The 14,217-nt window shown below is 62.2% G+C and overlaps 2 protein-coding genes across 2 annotated transcripts in view; one reads left to right on the forward strand and one right to left on the reverse strand.

Annotated features, from left to right (window-relative positions):
• LOC138101785 (lysosomal thioesterase PPT2-like) overlaps positions 1–8,170 on the reverse strand; it is a gene marked incomplete at its 5' end in the record, with an annotated part of 12,511 nt that extends 4,341 nt beyond the window's left edge. Inside the window, 4 exons of the mRNA XM_068999570.1 lie at positions 1,156–1,263; positions 2,853–2,948; positions 5,186–5,339; positions 8,075–8,170. Coding sequence (XP_068855671.1) covers positions 1,156–1,263; positions 2,853–2,948; positions 5,186–5,339; positions 8,075–8,170 — 454 coding nt within the window. The remainder of the gene's footprint in view (positions 1–1,155; positions 1,264–2,852; positions 2,949–5,185; positions 5,340–8,074) is intronic.
• A 560-nt stretch (positions 8,171–8,730) lies between these two features.
• On the forward strand, positions 8,731–14,181 carry LOC138101786 (carnitine O-acetyltransferase-like). Its single transcript, XM_068999572.1, has 2 exons — positions 8,731–8,800; positions 13,969–14,181. Exons 1-2 carry the CDS (start codon positions 8,738–8,740, stop codon positions 14,179–14,181), a joined length of 276 nt encoding a protein of 91 aa, XP_068855673.1. The 5' UTR covers positions 8,731–8,737.
• Positions 14,182–14,217: the final 36 nt, after the last annotated feature.

Genomic DNA, 14,217 nt, shown 5'->3' on the forward strand with positions numbered 1-14,217 from the left:
TTTTTAGGGGTGCCAGGATTGTTTTTTGGGGGTTTTTAGGGGTCTCAGCGTTGGTTTTAGGGGTTTTTAGGGGTCCCAGGGTTGTTTTTTGGGGGGTTTTAGGGGTCCCAGGGTTGGTTTTAGGGGTTTTTAGGGGTCCCAGGGTTGGTTTTGGGGGGTTTTGTGGGTCCCAGATTTGGTTTTAGGGGTTTTTAGGGATTTTTAGGGGTCCCAGGGTTGGTTTTTTGGGGTTTTTTAGGGATTTTTAGGGGACCCAGGTTGTTTTTTGGGGGTTTTTAGGGGTTTTGTGGGTCCCAGGGTTGGTTTTAGGGATTTTTAGGGGTTCCAGGGTTGGTTTTAGGGATTTTTAGGGGTGCCAGGGTTGGTTTTTGGGGGTTTTTAGGGGTTCCAGGGTTGGTTTTAGGGGTTTTTAGGGGTCCCAGGGTTGTTTTTTGGGGGGGTTTAGGGGTTTTTGGAGGTCCCAGGGTTGTTTTTTGGGGTCCCAGGGTTGGTTTTAGGGGTTTTTAGGGGTGCCAGGATTGGTTTTTGGGGGTTTTTTAGGGGTCCCAGGGTTGGTTTTAGGGGTTTTTAGGGGTCCCAGGGGTTGTTTTTTGGGGGTTTTTAGGGGTTTTTGGAGGTCTCAGGTTGGTTTTTGGGGGGTCCTAGGGTTGGTTTTGGGGGGTTTTGTGGGTCCCAGGGTTGGTTTTTAGGGGTTTTTAGGGGTGCCAGGATTGGTTTTAGGGGGTTTTTAGGGGTCCCAGGGTTGGTTTTAGGGGTCCCAGGGTTGTTTTTTTGGGGGTTTTTAGGGGTCCCAGGGTTGTTTTTTGGGGGTTTTTAGGGGTCCCAGGGTTGTTTTAGGGGTTTTTAGGGGTCCCACGGTTGTTTTTTGGGGGTTTTTAGGGGTCCCAGGGTGTTTTTGGGGGTTTTTAGGGGTCCCAGGTTGTTTTTTGGGGGTTTTTAGGGGTGCCAGGGTTGGTTTTAGGGATTTTTAGGGGTCCCAGGTTGTTTTTTGGGGATTTTTAGGGGTCCCAGGGTTGGTTTTAGGGGTTTTTAGGGGTGCCAGAGTTGTTTTTTTGGGGGTTTTGGGGGTTTTTGGGGTCGGACCGTTCCAGTTAGGGGTTTTTAGGGGTGCCAGAGTTGTTTTTTTGGGGGTTTTGGGGGTTTTTGGGGTCGGACCGTTCCAGTAGTTGCAGATGGAGACGCCCTGGCCCAGGGGGGTGTAGCACAGGCGGTAGAGGTTGGATTTCATGTGCCGGGGGAAAAGCCACTTCAGGTAATCGGTGTCTGCCCCCAAAAGAGCCGGGACCCCCCCCCCAAAATCAGCCGGGGACCCCTCCCCAAACCTCGCTCAGCCTCCTCGGGAATCCCGAAATCCCACCCGGAACCCCCCGGTGCTGCCGGAAAACCTCCCTCGAAAAAAAGGGAAAAAAAACCGAAAAAACGCCAAAAAAACCCCAAAAAAAACCACCAAAAAACCACCAAAATACACCAAAAAAACCCAAAAACAACCCCTAAAAACCCCAAAATAAAACCAAAAGAAACCCCCCAAAAAAACCCAAAAAAACCAAAAAATCTCCTCAAAAAACCCAAAAAAAGCCTCCTAAAAAACCCCAAAACAGCCCCAAAAAAAAACAACAAAAAAAAAACCCCAAAAAATGCAAAAAAAAACCGCAAAAAAACCCAAAAAAACCCCAATAAACCCCCCCAAAAAAAAACCAAAAAACCCCCAACCCCCCCCAAATCCCCCCGGGACCCCCCGAATCCTCCCCAAATTCCCCCTGGGACCCCCCAAACCCCCCCGGGACCCCCCCAAATCCTCCCCAACCCCCCCCAGGACCCCCCAAATCCTCCCCAAATCCCCCTGGGACCCCCCAAACCCCCCCAGGACCCTCCAGGACCCCCCGGGACCCCCCAAATCCTCCCCAAACCCCCCCAGGACCCCCCCAAATCCTCCCCAAATTCCCCCTGGGACCCCCCAAATCCCCCCCAGGACCCCCCCAAATCCTCCCCAAATTCCCCCTGGGACCCCCCAAATCCCCCCCAGGACCCCCCCAAATCCTCCCCAAACCCCCCCAGGACCCTCCAGGACCCCCTCAAATCCTCCCCAACCCCCCCCAAACCCCCCCAGGACCCCCCAAATCCTCCCCAAATTCCCCCTGGGACCCCCCCAAATCCTCCCCAAACCCCCCCAGGACCCTCCAGGACCCCCCGAGACCCCCCAAATCCTCCCCAAATCCCCCCAGGACCCCCATAGGGACCCTCCAGGACCCCCCAAACCCCCCCAGGACCCCCCAAATCCTCCCCAAACCCCCCCAGGACCCCCCCAGGACCCCCTCAAATCCTCCCCAAATTCCCCCTGGGACCCCCCAAATCCCCCCAGGACCCCCCGAATCCTCCCCAAACCCCCCCAGGACCCTCCAGGACCCCCTCAAATCCTCCCCACCCCCCCCCAAACCCCCCCAGGACCCCCCAAATCCTCCCCAAATTCCCCCTGGGACCCCCCAAACCCCCCCGGGACCCCCCCAAATCCTCCCCAAATCCCCCCAGGACCCTCCAGGACCCCCCAAATCCTCCCCAACCCCTCCCAAACCCCCCCAGGACCCCCCAAATCCTCCCCAAATTCCCCCTGGGACCCCCCCAAATCCTCCCCAAATCCCCCCAGGACCCTCCAGGACCCCCCAAATCCTCCCCAAATTCCCCCTGGGACCCCCCCAAATCCTCCCCAAATCCCCCCAGGACCCTCCAGGACCCCCCGAATCCTCCCCAAATCCCCCCCGGGACCCCTCAAATCCTCCCCAAATCCCCCTGGGACCCCCCCAAATCCTCCCCAACCCCTCCCAGGACCCCCCAGGACCCCCCGGACCCCCCCTCACCCCCGTACTGCCCCATCTGCGGCGCCGCCAGCGAGATGAAGCTCTGCACGTTGTGGTCGGGGGTCGTGGCCAGCAGGGCCCGGCAGATGAGACCCCCTGGAATTGGGGAGGGGGCTCAGGGGAGGGGTCCCGACACCCCCCAGAGCCCCCAGGAACGTCGTCCCCCCCCCCCCCCCACCCCCCAATTTCCACCAGGCTTTATAAGGAGCCCCTCCCCCACCCCTAAATGGGATCCCCCCTGGAATTGGGGAGGGGGCTCGGGGGGTGCCCTAAAAGCACCTGACACCCCCCCCCACCCCCCCCACAGATCCAGGAGGTTCGGGACCCCCTCCCACCACCACGGGACCCCTCCCCATAAACTCAGGACCCCCTCCCACAGCCCCAAAACCACCCGGGACCCCCACCCACGACCCCAAAACCACTCAGGACCCCCACCCACGACCCCAAAACCACTCGGGACCCCTCCCCATAAACTCAGGACCCCCGGGACCCCCACCCATAAACCCAGGACCTTCATTCCAAGACTTAGGGGGCACCCGGGACCCCCTCCCACAGCCCCAAAACCACCCAGGCCCCCCTCCCACAGCCCCCCGGGGGTCCCGAGCCCCCCGCCCACCATCCCAGGACCCCTCCTCATAAACTCAGGACCCCCTCCCACGGCCCCAAAACCACCCAGGCCCCCCTCCCACGGCCCCAAAACCACCCAGGACCCCCTCCCACAGCCCCAAAACCACCCGGGCCCCCCTCCCACGACCCCCGGGACCCCCTCCCACGGCCCCAAAACCACCCAGGCCCCCCTCCCACAGCCCCCCGGGGGTCCCGAGCCCTCCGCCCACCATCCCAGGACCCCTCCTCATAAACTCAGGACCCCTCCCACGACCCCAAAACCACCCGAGACCCCCTCCCACGACCCCAAAATCACCCAGGTCCCCCTCCCACGACCCCCGGACAACCCGACCCTCCCACGACCCCAAAACCACTCAGGACCCCCTCCCACGACCCCAAAACCACTCAGGACCCCTCCCCATAAACCCAGGACCTTCATTCCAAGACTTAGGGAGCACTCAGGACCCCCTCCCACGGCCCCAAAACCACTCAGGACCCCCTCCCACGACCCCAAAACCACTCGAGACCCCCTCCCACGACCCCAAAACCACCCGGGCCCCCCTCCCACGACCCCAAAACCACCCGAGACCCCCTCCCACAACCCCAAAACCACCCAGGACCCCCTCCCACGGCCCCAAAACCACTCAGGACCCCCTCCCACGGCCCCCAAACCACCCGAGACCCCCTCCCACGGCCCCAAAACCACTCAGGACCCCTCCCCATAAACCCAGGACCTTCATTCCAAGACTCGGGGGACACTCGGGACCCCATCCCACGGCCCCAAAACCACCCGGAACCCCCTCCCACGACCCCCGGAACCCCCTCCCACGGCCCCAAAACCACCCGGGCCCCCCTCCCACGACCCCAAAACCACTCAGGACCCCCTCCCACGACCCCCGGGACCCCCTCCCACGACCCCAAAACCACCCGAGACCCCCTCCCATGACCCCAAAACCACTCAGGACCCCCTCCCACGGCCCCAAAACCACTCAGGCCCCCCTCCCACGACCCCCGGGACCCCCTCCCACGGCCCCAAAACCACTCAGGACCCCCTCCCACGGCCCCAAAACCACTCAGGCCCCCCGCCCACAGCCCCAAAACCACCCGAGACCCCTCCCACGGCCCCAAAACCACTCAGGCCCCCCGCCCACAGCCCCAAAACCACCCGAGACCCCCTCCCACGACCCCAAAACCACCCGAGACCCCCTCCCACGGCCCCAAAACCACTCAGGCCCCCCTCCCACGGCCCCCAGGGGGTCTCGAGCCCCCCACCCACCACCCCAGGACCCCTCCCCATAAACTCAGGCCCCCTCCCACAGCCCAAAACCACCCGGGCCCCCCTCCCACGACCCCCGGGACCCCCTCCCACAGCCCCAAAACCACCCAGGTCCCCCCTCCCACGACCCCTGGGACCCCCTCCCACGGCCCCAAAACCACCCGGGCCCCCCTCCCACGACCCCCGGGACCCCCTCCCACGGCCCCAAAACCACTCAGGACCCCCTCCCACGGCCCCAAAACCACCCGAGACCCCCTCCCACGGCCCCAAAACCACCCGAGACCCCCTCCCACGGCCCCAAAACCACTCAGGACCCCTCCCCATAAACCCAGGACCTTCATTCCAAGACTCGGGGGACACTCGGGCCCCCCTCCCACGACCCCAAAACCACCCGGGCCCCCCCTCCCACGGCCCCCCCCCGGGGGTCCCGAGCCCCCCGGCCAGCACCCACCCTGGCTGTAGCCCAGCAGGTGCACCCCGCGGGCGGCGTTGGCCATGATGGGGGCGAGCGCCCGGCGGAACCCGGCCACCTGCAGCCACAGCGGCCGCAGCGACGCGCCCCGGTCGAACAGGTCCAGCACCGTCACCTCCGTGCCCGGGTGGGACTGGGGGGGGCCGAGAGGGGGCTCAGGGACCCCCAAAAACGGGCTGGGGGCTGCGGGAAACCCCCCCCCCCCGGGAAGGGTTTGGGGTCGCGGGGAGGATTTGGGGGGGGGTTTGAGGGGGGATTTGGGGGGTATGGGGGGATTTGGGGGGATTTGGGGGGATTTTGGGGGGGGTTTGAGGGGGATATGGGGGGATTTTGGGGGGATTTTGGGGATTTGGGGGTACCCAGGGGGATTTTGGGGGGATCTGGGGGGAATTTGGGAGATTTAGGGGCACCCAGGGGAACTTTGGGGGGATTTGAGGGCACCCAGGGGGATTTTGGGGGAATTTGGGGAGGATTTGGGGGGATTTGGGGGCACCCAGGGGGACTTTGGGGGGATTTGGGGGCATCCAGGGGGATTTGGGGGTCCCCAGTGGGACTGGGGGGGTCCGAGAGGGGGCTCAGGGACCCCCAAAAACGGGCTGGGGGCTGCGGGAAACCCCCCCCCGGGAAGGGTTTGGGGTCGCGGGGAGGATTTGGGGGGGGTTTGAGGGGGATTTGGGGGCACCCAGGGGATTTTAGGGGGATTTTGGGGGCACCCAGGGGAACTTTGGGGGGATTTTGGGAGGATTTGGGGGGATTTTGGGGGGGGTTTGAGGGGGATATGGGGGGATTTTGGGGGGATTTTGGGGATTTGGGGGTACCCAGGGGGATTTTGGGGGGATTTTGGGGATTTGGGGGCACCCAGGGGGATTTTGGGGGGATCTGGGGGGAATTTGGGGGGATTTGAGGGGGATTTGGGGGTACCCAGGGGATTTTGGGGGGATTTGGGGGATTTGGGGGCACCCAGGGGGATTTGGGGGGGATTTGAGGGGGATTTGGGGGAATTTGGGGGTACCCAGGGGATTTTGGGGGGATTTTGGGGGGATTTAGGGGCACCCAGGGGGATTTTGGGGGGATTTGGGGGGGATTTGGGGCATCCAGGGGGATTTGGGGGGGATTTGGGGGTCGCCGGTGGCTCTGGGGGGGTCAAAGGGGGCTCAGGAACCCCCAAAAACGGGCTCGGGGGGGGGCTGGGGATAACAGGAGGGTTTTGGGGGGTCCCGGGCAGTTTTGGGGGTCCCGAAGATGACGGGGAGGTTTTGGGGGGTCCCCGGGGAGGTTTTGGGGGGGTTTTTGGGGGTCCCGAGCGGTTTTGGGGGGACCAGAGGGATTTTTGGGGATCCCAAGGATGACGGGGATGTTTTGGGGTGGTCCCGGGGGATTTTTGGGGGATCCCGAAGATGACGGGGAGGTTTCGGGGGTCCCGGGGGGTTTTTGGGGGTCCCGAGGGATTTTAGGGGATCCCGAGGATGACGGGGAAGTTTTGGGGGGTCCCGGGCGGTTTTTGGGGGATCCCGGGGGGGGGGTTTGGGGGATTTTTGGGGGGTCCCGAGGGTGACGGAGAGGTTTTGGGGGGTCCCGGGGGTTTTAGGGGGTCCCGAAGATGACGGGGATGTTTTTGGGGGGTCTCGGGGAGGTTTTGGGGGGGTTTTTGGGGGGGTCCCGGGCGGTTTAGGGGGTCCCGGGGAATTTTAGGGGATCCCAAGGATGATGGAGAGGTTTTGGGGGGTTTGGGGGTTTTAGGGGGTCCCGAACATGACGAGGAGGTTTTTGGGGGTCCCCGGGGAGGTTTTGGGGGATCCCGGGGGGAGTTTGGGGGGTTTTTGGGGGGTCCCAAGGATGACGGAGAGGTTTTGGGGGGGTTTGGGGGTTTTAGGGGGTCCCGAAGATGACGAGGAGGTTTTTGGGGGTCCCCGGGGAGGTTTTGGGGGGGTTGGGGGTTTTAGGGGGTCCGGACGATGACGGGGAGGTTTTTGGGGATCCCCGGGGAGGTTTTGGGGGGGTTGGGGGTTTTAGGGGGTCCCGAAGATGACGAGGAGGTTTTTGGGGATCCCCGGGGAGGTTTTGGGGGGGTTTTTTGGGGGGTCTCGAAGATGACGAGGAGGGTTTTGGGGGGTCCCGGCAGTTTTTGGGGGATCCCGAGGATGACGGAGAGGTTTTGGGGGGTCCCGGGGGTTTTAGGGGGTCCCGAAGACGACGGGGATGTTTTTGGGGGTCCCCGGGGAGGTTTTGGGGGGGTTTTTGGGGGGTCCCGGGCAGTTTAGGGGGTCCCGGGGGAATTTTAGGGGATCCCAAGGATGACGGGGAGGTTTTAGGGGGTCCCTGGGGGGTCCCGGGCGGTTTTTTGGGGGGTCCCGGGCGGTTTTGGGGGTCCCGAAGATGACGGGGAGGTTTTGGGGGGGTCCCCGGGGAGGTTTTGGGGGGGTTTTTGGGGGGTCCCGGGGGGTTTTGGGGGTCCAGAGGGATTTTTGGGGATCCCAAGGATGACGGGGATGTTTTGGGGTGGTCCCGGGGGGTTTTGGGGGTTCCCGGGGGGTTTTTAGGGGATCCCAAAGATGACGGGGAGGTTTTGGGGGGTCCCGGGGGATTTTTGGGGATCCCGAAGATGACGGGAAGGTTTCGGGGGTCCCGGGGGTTTTTTGGGGGTCCCGAGGGATTTTAGGGGATCCCGAGGATGACGGGGGAGGTTTTGGGGGGTCCCGGGCGGTTTTTGGGGGATCCCGGGGGGGGGTTTGGGGGATTTTTGGGGGGTCCCGAAGATGACGGAGAGGTTTTGGGGGGTTTGGGGGTTTTAGGGGGTCCCGAAGACGCGGGGATGTTTTTGGGGGTCCCCGGGGAGGTTTTTGGGGGGGTTTTTGGGGGGGTGCCCACCTCGTTGATGAAGGCGCGCAGGTGGCGGAAGTCGCTGGGGCTATCGAAGAGTCCGTGCACGATGACCACGGGCCGGAACGGGACCCCCCGCGACCCCCGCGACCCCCGGGACCCCCCCCAAAATCAGCAGCGGCAGCACAAGGAGGGGGAGGGGGCAGCAGAGCCCCCCCCGAGCCCCCCCCGCGCCGCTCGGACCGCGCCGGGAGCATCTGAGGGGACACGGGGGGGGGGAGGGGGGGAGGGGAGGGGTCAGCGCGACCCCCGCCCCACCCCCACACTGCCCCAAAGACCCCCCCCCCCCCCCCACCCCCTCTTCCCCCTCCCCCCCCATCCCCCCCGGGGTCGTGTTTACCTCCCGGCTCCCCTCCCCCCACTCCGACGTCACTTCCGGCTCCGGTGACCCCTCCCCGCTTCAAACCCCTCCCCCACCCCGTGTTGGATTGGGCCCCTCCCCCTCCCCCCCCCCTTTTATCTATCGCGATAATGGGGGAGGGGCGGTCCCGGCTGGGCTGTGGGGGAGGGGCTGGGGGCGGGGAATCCCCTCTCGCCCCTCCCCCCACCCCAATTTGGAAATGGGGGCGGGGCGCGGCTTCCCCCCCTCCCCCCCCACCAGCACGCCCCCGAGGGGGGAGGGGCCGCTCGGGGGTGGGGGGAGGGGCAGCCATGGGGCGCTCGCTGTGGGGCTGGGGGCGCCGGAAACCCCCCCCGGCCGCGGACCCCCCCGAGGTGAGGCCGGGACCCTTTTGGGGGGTGGTCCCGGGGTGGGGGAGGGGCTGGGGGGAACCCTCGGGGGGGGGGGGGAGGGGCGGCGCTCGTGCGGGGCCGCACGTCCGCGCGCGGGGGGGGGAGGGGCCGGGGGGGACACGTGGAGGGGGGGGGGGATTGTTTTGGGGGGGGGGGGTCCTGTTAATTGGGGAGGGGTCCCGTTGATTAGGGAGGGGTCGCGAGTGATTTGGGGGGGTTCCGTTAATTGGGGAGGGGTCCCGTTAATTGGGGAGGGGTCCCCTTAATTGGGGAGGGGTCGCGAGTGATTTGGGGGGGTTCCCGTTAATTGGGGAGGGGTCGCGAGTGATTTGGAGGGTCCCGTTGATTGGGGAGGGGTCGCGAGTGATTTGGGGGGGTTCGCGTTAATTGGGGAGGGGTCCCGTTAATTGGGGAGGGGTCCCGTTAATTGGGGAGGGGTCGCGAGTGATTTGGGGGGGTTCCCGTTAATTGGGGAGGGTCCCTTTAATTGGAGAGGGTCTCGTTAATTGTGGAGGGGTCCCGTTAACTGGGGAGGGGTCGCGAGTGATTTGGGGGGGTTCCGTTAATTGGGGAGGGGTCCCGTTGATTGGGGAGGGTCCCGTTGATTGGGGAGGGGTCCCCTTAATTGGGGAGGGGTCGCGAGTGATTTGGGGGGGTTCCTGTTAATTGGGGAGGGGTCCCGTTAATTGGGGAGGGTCCCGTTAATTGGGGAGGGGTCGCGAGTGATTTGGGGGGGTTCCGTTAATTGGGGAGGGGTCCCGTTAATTGGGGAGGGTCCCGTTAATTGGGGAGGGGTCGCGAGTGATTTGGGGGGGGTTCCGTTAATTGGGGAGGGGTCCCGATTGATTGGGGGGGACCGCGTTAATTGGGGAGGGTCCCGTTGATTGGGGAGGGGTCGCGAGTGATTGGGGGGGTCAGCGTTAATTGGGGAGGGTCCCGTTAATTGAGGAGTGGTCGCGAGTGATTGGGGAGGGGTCGCGAGTGATTTGGGGGGGTTCCCGTTAATTGGGGAGGGGTCGCGAGTGATTTTGGGGGTTCGCGTTAATTGGGGAGGGGTCCCGTTAATTGGGGAGGGTCCCCTTAATTGGGGAGGGGTCGCGAGTGATTTGGGGGGGTTCCCGTTAATTGGGGAGGGGTCGCGAGTGATTTGGGGGGGTTCCGTTAATTGGGGAGGGGTCCCGTTAATTGGGGAGGGTCCCGTTAATTGGGGAGGGGTCGCGAGTGATTTGGGGGGGTTCCCGTTAATTGGGGAGGGGTCGCGAGTGATTTGGGGGGGTTCGCGTTAATTGGGGAGGGGTCCCGTTAATTGGGGAGGGGTCGCGAGTGATTGGGGGGGTCAGCGTTAATTGGGGAGGGGTCCCGTTAATTGAGGAGTGGTCGCGAGTGATTGGGGAGGGGTCGCGAGTGATTTGGGGGGGGTCAGCGTTAATTGGGGAGGGGTCCCGTTAATTGGGGAGGGGTCCCCTTAATTGGGGAGGGGTCGCGAGTGATTTGGGGGGGTTCCCGTTAATTGGGGAGGGGTCGTGAGTGATTTGGGTGGTTCCCGTTAATTGGGGAGGGTCCCGTTAATTGAGGAGGGTCCCGTTAATTGGGGGAGGGGTCGCGACTGATTTGGGGGGGTCAGCGTTAATTGGGGAGGGTCCCGTTGATTGGGGAGGGGTCCCTTTAATTGGGGAGGGGTCGCGAGTGATTAGGGGGGGTTCCCGTTAATTGGGGAGGGTTCCGTTAATTGGGGAGGGTCCCGTTAATTGGGGAGGGGTCGCGAGTGATTTGGGGGGGTTCCCGTTAATTGGGGAGGGGTCCCGTTAATTGGGGAGGGGTCGCGAATGATTTGGGGGTTCCCGTTAATTGGGGAGGGTTCCGTTAATTGGGGAGGGGTCCCGATTGATTGGGGGGGACCGCGTTAATTGGGGAGGGGTTCCTTTAATTGGGGAGGGTTCCCTTAATTGGGGAGGGGTCGCGAATGATTTGGGGGTTCCCGTTAATTGGGGAGGGGGTCGCGAGTGATTTTGGGGGGGTTCCGTTGATTGGGAGGGGTCCCTTTAATTGGGGAGGGGTCGCGAGTGATTTGGGGGGGTTCGCGTTAATTGGGGAGGGTCCCGTTAATTGTGGAGGGGTCCCCTTAATTGGGGAGGGGTCGCGAGTGATTTGGGGGGGTTCCCGTTAATTGGGGAGGGGTCCCGATTGATTGGGGGGGACCGCGTTAATTGGGGAGGGTCCCGTTGATTGGGGAGGGGTCGCGAGTGATTTTGGGGATTCCCGTTGATTGGGGAGGGGTCGCGAGTGATTGGGGGGGTCAGCGTTAATTGGGGAGGGGTCCCGTTAATTGAGGAGTGGTCGCGAGTGATTGGGGAGGGGTCGCGAGTGATTTGGGGGGGTTCCCGTTAATTGGGGAGGGGTCGTGAGTGATTTTGGGGGGTTCGCGTTAATTGGGGAGGGGTCCCGTTAATTGGGGGAGGGGTCGCGACTGATTTGGGGGGGGTCAGCGTTAATTGGGGAGGGTCCCGTTAATTGGGGAGGGTCCCGTTAATTGGGGAGGGGTCGCGAGTGATTTTGGGGATTCCCGTTAATTGGGGAGGGTCCCGTTAATTGGGGAGGGGTCCCGATTGATTGGGGCGGTTCCGTTAATTGGGGAGGGGTCCCGTTAATTGGGGAGGGTCCCGTTAATTGGGGAGGGGTCGCGAGTGATTTGGGGGGGTTCCCGTTAATTGGGGAGGGGTCCCGTTAATTGGGGAGGGTCCCGTTAATTGGGGAGGGGGTCACGAGTGATTTGGGGGGGTTCCCGTTAATTGGGGAGGGGTCGCGAATGATTTGGGGGTTCCCGTTAATTGGGGAGGGGTCGCGAGTGATTTTGGGGGGGTTCCGTTGATTGGGAGGGGTCCCTTTAATTGGGGAGGGGTCGCGAGTGATTTGGGGGGTTCCCGTTAATTGGGGAGGGGTCTCGAGTGATTTGGGGGGGGTTCGCGTTAATTGGGGAGGGTCCCGTTAATTGGGGAGGGGTCCCCTTAATTGGGGAGGGGTCGCGAGTGCTTTGGGGGGGTTCCCGTTAATTGGGGAGGGGCCCCGTTAATTGGGGAGGGGTCCCGTTAATTGCGGGGAGGGGTCCCGTTAATTGCCGGTATCCCGTTAATTGGGGTGGGGTCCCGATAATTTGGGGGGGGTCCTGTTAATTGCCGGTATCCCGTTAATTACGGGGGCTGCCGTTAATTGTGGGGGGTCCCGTTAATTACGGGGAGGGGGTTCCATTAATTGTTGGTATCCAGGTAATTATGGGGGGGGTCCCATTAATTGTTGGTACGCCGTTAATTACGGGGCACTCCCATTAATTGTGGAGGGGGGGGGGGGTCCCATTAATTACCGGTATCCTGTTAATTGCAGGGGTCTCCCATTAATTGCCGATATCCCGTTAATTGCCGGTATCCCGTTAATTACAGGGATTTTCCATTAATTGCCAGTATCCCCTTAATTGTCGGTACCCTGTTAATTACGGGGGGCTCCCGTTAATTGCGGAGGGGGGTCCTGTTAATTGCCGGTATCCCGTTAATTGGTGGGCTGCCGTTAATTGTGGGGGGTCCCGTTAATTGCGGAGGGATTCCCATTAATTGCCGGTCTCCCATTAATTACAGGGGGCTCCCGTTAATTGGTGGCATCCCGTTAATTACGGGGGGCTCCCGTTAATTGTGGAGGGGGGTGGTCCTGTTAATTGCCGGGATCCCGTTAATTACAGGGGATTCCCGTTAATTGGCAGTATCCCGTTAATTATAGGGAACTCTTGTTAATTGCGGAGAGACTCCCGTTAATTGCTGGTATCCCGTTAATTACGGGGGCTCCCGTTAATTGGCGGTATCCCGTTAATTGCCGGCGTCCCGTTAATTACGGGGGATTCCCGTTAACTGCTTGTATCCTGTTAATTAACGGGGAACTCCCCTTAATTGCGGAGGGGCTCCCATTAATTGCCGGTATCCTGTTAATTACAGGGGACTCCCGTTAATTGTGGAGGGGGGGTGGTCCCGTTAATTGCCGGTATCCCGTTAATTACGGGGGGCTCCCCGTAATTGCCGGTGGTCCCATTAATTGCCGGTGTCCCGTTAATTGCCGGTATCCCGTTAATTACGGGGGGCATCCCATTAATTGCCGGTATCCCATTAATTGCTGGTATCTCGTTAATTGCCGGCGTCCCGTTAATTGCCGGCGTCCCGTTAATTATGGGGGGGGGTCCCATTAATTGCCGGTATCCCATTAATTGCCGGTGTCCCGTTAATTATCGGGGGGGGGGCCCATTAATTGCTGGTATCCCGTTAATTGCCGATGTCTCGTTAATTGCCGGTGTCCCGTTAATTACCGGGGGGGAGGGGGGGTCCCATTAATTGCTGGTATCCCATTAATTGCCGGCATCCCGTTAATTGCCGGTGTCCCGTTAATTATCGGGGAGGGGGGTCCCACTAATTGCTGCTATCCTGTTAATTGCCAGTGTCCCGTTAATTGCCGGTATCCCGTTAATTCCCGGTGTCCCGTTAATTATCGGGGGGGGGGGGGTCCCACTAATTGCTGCTATCCCGTTAATTGCCGGTGTCTCGTTAATTGTCGGCATCCCGTTAATTGCCGGTATCCCGTTAATTATCGGGGAGGGGGGTCCCACTAATTGCTGCTATCCTGTTAATTGCCGGTGTCCCGTTAATTGCCCGTGTCCCGTTAATTATCGGGGGGCGGGAGGGGGGGGTCCCATTAATTGCTGGTATCCCATTAATTGCCGGCATCCCGTTAATTGCCGGCATCCCCTTAATTATCGGGGGAGGGTCCCATTAATTGCTGGTATCCCGTTAATTGCCGGCATCCCCTTAATTATCGGGGGAGGGTCCCATTAATTGCCGGTATCCCGTTAATTGCAGGTGTCCCGTTAATTACCGGGGGGGAGGGGGGGTCCCATTAATTACCGGTGTCCCGTTAATTGCCGGTATCCCGTTAATTGCCGGCATCCCGTTAATTATGGGGGGCTCCCATTAATTACAAGCATCCCATTAATTACCAACATCCCCTTAATTACAGCAAACTCCCCTTAATTACGGGGGGGGGGGGGGGGGTTGATCCCGTTAATTCCCGGGGGGTCTCTCCCCTCTCCCCCCCCTCACTCCTCCCCTCCCCCACCGCAGGGGGTGCCCGGGGGGGGCCGCCCCCCCCTGCCCGCTCTGGGGGCGACCTTGGGGCGGCTCCTGGTGGCCCTGGAGGCCCTGGTGGCCCCCCCGGACCGGGACCGGACCCGGCGGCTCGTGCGCGATTTTGGGGCGCCGGGGGGGGCGGGGCCGCGGCTGCAGGAGCGGCTGCGCAGGGCCCCCCCCGCCCCCCCCCCGGCTGCCGGTGCGTGACCCCCCCCCCCCCCCCCCCGTGGGGGGGGACCCCCG

Source organism: Aphelocoma coerulescens, unplaced genomic scaffold (assembly GCF_041296385.1).
Source record: "Aphelocoma coerulescens isolate FSJ_1873_10779 unplaced genomic scaffold, UR_Acoe_1.0 HiC_scaffold_468, whole genome shotgun sequence".
In the NCBI taxonomy this organism is placed as follows: domain Eukaryota; kingdom Metazoa; phylum Chordata; class Aves; order Passeriformes; family Corvidae; genus Aphelocoma; species Aphelocoma coerulescens.